General features: G+C 50.6%; 1 protein-coding gene across 2 annotated transcripts; it reads left to right on the top strand.

The window, feature by feature from the left end:
- Positions 1-418: 418 nt before the first annotated feature.
- Positions 419-7,996, top strand: LOC115080470 (olfactory receptor 5AS1-like). 2 transcript variants are annotated; one of them, XM_029584662.1, is made up of 2 exons: positions 419-1,349; positions 7,579-7,996. In XM_029584662.1, the coding sequence occupies exons 1-2, from the start codon at positions 428-430 to the stop codon at positions 7,662-7,664; spliced, it is 1,008 nt and encodes a 335-aa protein (XP_029440522.1). In that variant the 5' UTR covers positions 419-427; the 3' UTR covers positions 7,665-7,996. The 2 variants fall into 2 exon arrangements, with proteins under 2 accessions (XP_029440522.1, XP_029440521.1); XM_029584661.1 differs by lacking the exon at positions 7,579-7,996 and having other exon boundaries at positions 428-1,369.
- The last annotated feature ends 377 nt before the right edge of the window (positions 7,997-8,373 follow it).

Below are 8,373 nucleotides of genomic sequence, written 5' to 3'. Positions count from 1 at the left end.
CAGAGGTCAATACCAGAGAATCAGTCCAAGGAGCGAGCAAAGGAACAAGTACACGAGCAATCGTGGAGACCTGTTGCCAAGGCAGGGAATAAATTGCTGGGCCCTGCCTTTTATAGAGGCCCAGTGATATAAATCTACATAAATAAAAATCTGCCACCGTCTGAAGTTGAAGCAATGCCTTTTCTACAGAAATTAGAGCCATATACAAATTCATAGCTATAATGAAGCAAAACCTGAAATGGGCCAGTCTGTCAGGGTTGACCTGGATCAGGTGATCACTTTAACTTTAATGCTGCACCATTAATTATTAAGCAGTAATGAATGACTCCCCCTCCACCCATTCCTCATTTACCAATGGAGCACATCCGGCTCATTACAATGTGTCATCTATCCTTTTCACCCTAGCAGAGATCTCAGTGTTGAAGAGATGTCAAAGAGGAATGGAACTGCCCCATCAGAATTCATCTTACAGGGATTCACAAATATCCCAGAGTTGCAGATGGTCCTCTTCACCCTTTTTCTCATTGTCTACCTTGTAACAATGGTGGGCAACCTGGGCATCATTGCGGTCATTCGAGTAGACCCTCGTCTCCAAAACCCCATGTACTTTTTCCTCAGTAACTTGGCCTTCCTGGACATTTGCTACTCAACTGTCATTACCCCCAAGATGCTGATCAACTTCTTGTCAAAAGACAAGTCCATTTTCTATGCCAGCTGTGTCATTCAGATGTACTTCTTCACAGCCTTGGCCACCACAGAATGTCTGCTGCTGGCAGCCATGGCTTATGACCGTTACGTGGCTATATGCAACCCATTGCATTACATGAGCTCTATGACCAGGAAGCTGTGCATTTCCCTGGTAGTTGCAGCCTACATAGGTGGCTTCCTGCAATCTGTGGTCCATACAACAGCCACCTTCCAGCTGTCCTTCTGCGGTTCCAATGAGATCAAGCATTTCTTCTGTGACATCCCTCCTCTGCTAATGCTGTCTTGTACTGACATCCGCATGAATATGATTTTGCTTTTCAGCTTCTGTGGTTTCAACGAGGGCTCCTCTGCTTTGGTCATCCTCGTCTCCTACATCTACATCATCTCCACCATCCTGAAGATCCGCTCAACAGCAGGCAGGTGCAAAGCCTTCTCCACCTGTGCATCCCATCTGGTGGCTGTCACACTATTCTATGGGACACTGTTTTTCATGTACTTGCGGCCAGCTACCAGCTACTCTCTGGGACGAGACCGGTTCATCTCTGTGTTCTATACTGTGGCCATCCCTATGCTGAATCCCATGATCTACAGCTTGAGGAACAAGGAAGTGAAGGAAGCCCTGAGGAAAGCCATAAGCAGAAGCATTGGCACTAGCTCATAGGACAGCAGTTGAGCCCTGGCACAGAGAAAACTTACCTAAATTGCCACAAACCAAAGGACTGATCTTATAACAAGTCTATTTCTTTGACTATGAATCATTAAAGAAAGTTCTTGTTTTGATCTCTTCCATTGAATAAATTGTTAATTGAGCTGAACAGTTTTGGCTTCCTTCCCAAACATGTCCTGGGGGACCCCCAGCCAGTCAGGATATCAACAATAAATATACACGAGAAATATTTGCATGCAATATTTATTTATTTTACAAAAATTGATATCCCACGCATCTCTTTCATTCATAGCAGTTTGATGTTTTAATGATTATTATGATTGTTTTATCTGCAAAGTCTCAAAGCTAGGAGATCTACAAAATAATCATGGCTATGAGCATTAACAATACCGAAATAAATTGCTCAAACTGCCTGTTTATTACAAATGTATTCAAAGCTCATTACCACAAGCAAGATTAAATAACTAAGGGCTAGCTTTTCTATCGTTGTGCGGCTCTGTGAATCGCGTGGTGGTGGCAGCAATCGCACCACCGCAGTGCAATCGCTGCCGGCTTTCGCAAACCAATAGCGCCACCGTGAAAGGTGGCGCTATTGGGCGCATTACGGACGGCGATAAGGCTCCTTACCTTTTCGCCGTCAGCGATGTCTTTGCGGCGTCCGCCCTGGTACCGCCCCAACTCCTCCCCTTCTGGTGCGGGCGCCACCCAGAACCCGCCCCGATCTAGGTATCGCACGCGAAAAGGGACTTTTTGCGTGCGATCCCTTTAGAAAATGACCCCCTAAGTCTAACTGTTTCTTAAATTGCTTATGGCAAGAAATTATCTGGAGCTGCTCAGGCAATGAATTCCAGAAAAATCAGGCCAGCAACAGAAAATGCCCTTTCATGTGTCTCACTGAGTCATGCATGGCAAACTAAGAGCCCTCAATTTACGAGCCATACTGATCTACCTGGATGATAAAATATATGACGTCACACAGAGGGTGTATGTAAAGATTTGTGAATGACCATGGTAATTTCAAAATTAACTCTCCATGGTAATGGAAGCCACTGGAGAGACTGCATTACTGGGGTGAGGAGCCGGCCCAGCCAAGTACCAGTCAATGTACATGCTGCTAACTTTTAAACAATTCAAAGTGGTCTGATCACTGATACAGGGAGACCAAGACAAAGAATTACAATAATCTAGATTCATTAGTATAAGAGCTTGTAAAATAGTCCAGAAGTCATCAGGTTACGAGAATGGCTTCAGCCGCCTTAAGATTTATAATTTAAAAAAAGCCACTCTGGTCACATTATGCATGTGAGCTTGCATAGACACTGGAGGTTCTGGATTTAAGCTTTCTAAGAGCCTAAATTTGGCTTCCAGAACCTCCCTCCCACATTTTCCTATCTCGTTGGTGCCCATGTGTACCATGACAGCTGGCTCCTCCCCAGCACTGTCTAAAATCCTATCTAGGTGACGCGTGAGGTCCGCCACCTTCGCACCAGGTAGGCATGTTACCAGGCGATCCTCATGCCCACCAGCCACCCAGCTATCTCGATTCCTAATAATCGAATCACCTCACCAACTATGACGGCCGACCTAACCCTTCCCTCCTGGGCAGTAGGCCTTGGGGAGATATCCTCAGTGCGAAAGGACAATGCATCACCTGGAGAGCAGGTCCTTGCTACAGGATCCTTTCCTGCTACACCTGGTTGGTGCTCTCCCATTATGAGACCTTCTTCCTCCAAGGCAGCACCAGCGCTGCCAGTCTGAAGTTGGGACTTGACTACTATGTCCCTGAAGGTCTCATCTATATACCTCTCTGTCTGCCTCAGCTCCTCCAGGTCTGCCACTCTAGGCTCCAGAGATCGGACTCGTTCTCTGAGAGCCAGGAGCTCTTTGCATCGCATGCACATGTACAACTTCTCACCGGTGGGTAAAAAATCATACATGTGACACTCGATGCAAAAGACTGGGAAGCCCTCTCTTGCTGCTGGACTGCTGCCTTCATCTCAAATTTGTTCAGTTCCTAGTTACGTTTTAGGTTGCTATGGGAGTAGGAATGTGTCTAATTAACATCCTTTAAATGTATTAGTGAATTCACTATATGTCTGGTAGTGGCCTACAAGGGACTGATCAAACTCTCAATAAGGTTTTGTTTTGGTTTTTATTTTGTGAAAGTGGCACCTGCCTATAAATTAAAGGATGAGCTGGGGGTGGGAACGACGGTTAGGAAATTCAAACAGTCTAACTTCAGTTAGTCCACCAGAGTGACTCACTGCTCTCTTGATTAACAAATGTTGGTACCTAATCAAACCAAATCACACTTCAACCTTTTTACTTGGGTATACACTGCTCCTAGCTTACCGTATTTCTACCTTCTGGCTACCTTTTTACAAACACTCCCAGGTTTTTACCCCTTATTCTGCTCCTTCCCCCCAACTCCTCACTAGCACGGGACTCCAGTCTAAGGAGTCCTGTGCTAGTCCCCGGCTGCTCTCTCCAGGCAGCCGGGGACAGAGGCTCCGGGGTTTTACCCCTCTTTCCACGACTCCTTTGTATTACACCCTCCAGTGATTAACAGCTCCTCGCCCGCAATCACAAGAATGAAATGTTCTCTCTTAAAATAAAAGAATCTTTCTAACGCACACAGTGCGCGGTGAAACCTCCTCCCCTATGGAAACAAACATTAAACGTGGATAGATTACGGGTTTCTAGCAGGGGCTGTTAGACCCGGGCTCCGGGGGAGCTTCTGAGCCATCACAGACCTCCAGCAGTGCCCCGGGAAAGGAAGCCCCCAGGACAGATTTTGGCTTCCCCGTGTGCGATATTTACCGCTCACCCTCTCTCACTCACATCGCATCCCTCGCTCGCTCATTCATTCATTTATTTATTTAACCGATTTCTGGTTCCATGCAAACCCCTCAGTCACAATCAGACCGTGAACACGGAGCAGTTAGAGCAGGCTGGCGGGAAGAGCTGCTTAAAACCCGGGGACCTTTGCAGGACTTGCAAGCTTAAAGCCTGGGGAGGGGGAGGCCGTAAAGCGCAGCTCATGCCTGGGCCAGAACCCGCGCTTCCCCCCAAACTTAGCACCGAAGGAGCAATGGAGGCTAAGCGGCTTTTCCCGGCAGGGTGGCCGCATTGGGAGCGCACGGCCGGGATCTCGGGCACCGCTTGCAGCGTCCGCTCCCAGGCACATGCCGGAAGCTAAAGCTCCGTCATGGTAGGAGGCTCCGCCCCTTTGCGGCAGCCTTCTACTGTGAGGGCGAGACAGACAGGTTGGGAGCCTCTCACAGGAGAGCCCTGCTGCAGGCCCGCCCCTTCCTGCTGCTGCGATTGGACGGCACGGGGCGAGGAGGCGGGGCAGAGCACAGCCCTCTTGGTCCCAGCCCCTCCCCCGCACCGTGCAGGAACTGCTGAGAGCCCTACAGAGAGAGATCCCAGCCCAGGAGAGAAGATGAGGAGAGGCACGGATAGAGGTACAGCATGGGGAAAGAGGGGACATGGAGGGAGGGACCGGGTCCCAGATCTCACACTCAGTCCGGCCAGGAGCTGCAGAGAGCCCTAGAGAGAGTGATCGCGGCCAAGGGAAGAAGGTGGGGGGAGGCACGGACAGAGGTACAGCCCTGGGAAAGGGAACATGGAAGAAGGGATCGGGTCCCAGGATCTCACGCTCAGTCCGGCCCTCAGATGCAGAGAGCCCTAGAGAGAGAGAGATCGCGGCCCAGGGGAGAAGGTGGAGAGAGGCAATGACGGAGGGGACATGGAGGGAGGGAAGGGTCCCAGGACCTCACCCTCAGTCCTGTCAGGAGCTGCAAAGAGCCCTACAGAGAGAGAGATCCCGGCCCAGGGGAGAAGGTAGGGAGAGGCGCGGACAGAGGGGACGTGGAAGGAGGGACCAGGTCCCAGGACCTCACCCTCAGTCCGGCTGGGAAGCTGCTCTCCTCCCTCAGGTCCCTTAGCAGCTTGGAAGTTACCGGGGCTTAAACAAAAACATAGAATGTACTGCAGTGACCTCCCCTCCCCTCCTCTGCCCAGGCCTGTACCCCCTTCCTGCTCCAAACCCACTCTCCCCTCCCCCTATAATGTCCCTGCTCCAATCAGCAGTGCCGGCAGCATGATTGGGCATGGGGAGAGGGGGCAGTACCTCCTTGGGTGGCAGGACTGGCCGGCTGAGCCTGCAGCCACATAGGGGCTAAGGCAGGGCTTCCCAAACGTTTAGCCAATGTGACCCCATTTTAGTACTTGAAAATTCACACGACCCCAGAGGACAACCAAACCTACAGGCCGATACAGTAAGAAGCGGTAGGAAGAGCTGCGTTAGTGCCGGGCGCACCCGCGGTTGCCGCACGCACAGTCCGGCTCGCCTACCGCTCGATACTGTATTTAAATTGCTTGCAAATGCAAGCGGCGTCCAAGAATCATCCGTGAAGCGTTAGGCCCGCGCAACCCATTTTACTGTATAGAGCGCTATACAGTATCCTGGGTGCGCGGGCCTAACGCTTCACGGACACGCTGGTACCTGTCATTTCAAATGACATTTGAAATGACAGGTACCAGGAAGTGGACGGTTCTCCTACACTCGAGATTGCCAGTGCTCTCTCCCCTCCTCCCGAAGCAAGGCGCGAAAAGCAGCCTTGCTTCGGGAGGAGGGGAGAGAGGACTGGCAGTGTAAAGCAACGACTTACTTTTTTTGCAGCCTTCCTCCGGAGACGGACATCGGCGGAGACGGATCGCGGCTCCCCTGCCTCCCAGCGAAGATGGATGCCTGCACGGGCGAAAGCGGCCCCTGTGCGTGCAATTGGGCCACTCAAGACGTGACGTCATATGTCGTGACGCCAAACGTACTGTATGGGAGGGAATAGCAAATCCGATCGTTTACATCTAATATACATGCCGCGGGCGGAAGGGCTTACCCGGTGATTTAAAGAGGCGGTAAGAATCGGTTAAAGGGGATTGTGTATCGCAGGAAGGGCTAACGAGGCCGGAAAGTGAGTAGAAAGCGGGTTAGGAGCGGGGTAATCGCGGCCGCACTTTACTGTATTGACCTGCTAATTAGCGAGGGTGTAGTTCACCTCCAACAATCCCTCCACTCACCAATCCTGCACTCCAACTGGTCCCCTCTCTCAACTTCCATCCCCCTCCAAACCTCTGCCTCTCCAGCTGATCCCCTCTTACATCTCCCAGTCCTCTCCCCTTCCCAGCCTAGCTGCTCGCTCACCCACTCCAGCTTTTTACATCCTCCCCACTGAACTTCTCTCACCTCCAAGCCATTTTTATAATCATCTGTCATCCCCTTCCTCTCTCTTTTCTCATTTCCCTCCCCAGCTGATACTCTCACCCCTAGCATTCACTTTTCTCACCTTCCACAGCCAATCCCTCTCCCACTGAGCCAACCCTCAGACCCTTCCTGTATCTGACCCCTCCTTTCAAACAGCCCCCATCCAAACATCACCTTAACTAGCATCAGCAGCAGCAGCATTTTCCTTTGGGCCTCAGGCAATAAGTGGATGACAGCTAGAGGGAAGAGAGGGCAGGCTGATGGCAGGGGCAACATTTTTTTGGGTACTTGCCAGGTTCTTATGGCCTGGTTTGGCCACTGTGGGAAATAGGATGCAGGGCTTGATGGACCCTTGGTCTGACCCAGTATGGCAGGTTCTTACCTTCTTATTTTTCTCTTAGGTAAGCTCAGCGATGGGAGAAGATAGAGAACACATGACAACCTGCACAGACCTGTGCACACTCTGCCCACTCTTTCCCAATGGCTGATCCAATGCCTGATGTTGATCTGCAAATGGCAGCAGCATTGGTAATGAAAGTCAGCACAGGAACTTTGAGCCAGTAAAAGTTCACAGGCCCTACAGTGGCCCCAGTCCCTCCTCAAGTGAGGGCTGGACCATTGCAGGACCTGAGAGTGCATGCAAGCTCAAAGATCCCATGCTGATTTCCATTACTTCTGCTGGTGGTGATGTCCGGAGAGGACTGCCCTTTGTGGCATTTGTGACCCCAGCTGGAGGTTTTGTAACCCCATTTGGGGTCCCGAGCCACAGTTTGGGAAGCTCTGCTCTAGATGGTGCGTTAGGCCTGCTCGATTACAGACTGTGCATGGAGCTGGGTCTGAAAGATGTTGGAGAGGGTGCGGGGAGGAAGGCACCGAGGACGTGTGTGATGCTATTGTGTGGGGTTCTCTCCCTTTTGGTCATAAAGACTGTGAGGAGCTCTGGTTTCCTATGGGAATCTAACTTTTTTCCTTCTCATGTGGCAATCGAGGAGGCTCCCAGTTCACGTCTCAAATTCTTAAGGCTGCGAGATGCTCGGTTCCAGCCGAATGGAAGAAGATCGCCGCTCCGGCAATGTCGCAGGCCTGCAGCCTTCCAGATGAGCCGCATGGGACAGAGCAGGTCAGGGCAATACGGAGAAACAGGCTGGATCCTAGTATTTTCTAGTGGAAATCCTAGTATTCTCCGGGAAGGGGGAATAAAAGAGAGGCTGAGGATATTGTTCTATACTTTGTATTGGCTGTTGCTGATTGAATTATGATGGATAGAGGTGTTGTGGACTTGCTGTTTTCCTGATAAAAAAGTTTATTGTAATAAAAATTACATCGAAGTGGGTTTAAATAAAACAGAGGCTGAACGTGAACCCTGAGACTTGTGATTTATATGTAGTTCCTTCTGAGCCCTGAGCCACCAGTGGATCTTGGGAGGCTGTAGTGCTCCTGGTAAAGATATCTTTTCACATGTGGTTTGGGGGGGGGAGGCGTTTCTGCTCCTTGAAAAGGTCAAATATAAGTTCCGAAAAGTGCTTAGTGTGAAAGCCTCGCTGGCTCAAGGGTTGAGCGCCGGGTTCCTATCCGGGAGGTTGTGGAATCGAAACCCCACCAGCTCAGTATCACCGCGGAATGGAACATCCTCTGTGCGCGACAGAGGATGTTCGCGCACAGAGGATGTTACTGATCAGAAGCAGCAAAAAGCGGAAGTTTTGGTGAAATTTGGGCCATTTTTCCTAGT

The sequence above is a fragment of the Rhinatrema bivittatum genome, chromosome 19 (assembly GCF_901001135.1).
Source record: "Rhinatrema bivittatum chromosome 19, aRhiBiv1.1, whole genome shotgun sequence".
Taxonomy (NCBI): domain Eukaryota; kingdom Metazoa; phylum Chordata; class Amphibia; order Gymnophiona; family Rhinatrematidae; genus Rhinatrema; species Rhinatrema bivittatum.
This window is presented reverse-complemented; position numbering and strand designations above follow the sequence as displayed.

Bases quoted from the DNA above. Each gene is read 5' to 3' on its own strand.
- LOC115080470 (XM_029584662.1), top strand. From the start codon at position 428: ATGTCAAAGAGGAATGGAACTGCCCCATCAGAATTCATCTTACAGGGA. The intron at 1,350-7,578 runs GCATTGGCACTA...AAAGACTGTGAG, and splicing joins GAGGAAAGCCATAAGCAGAA to GAGCTCTGGTTTCCTATGGG.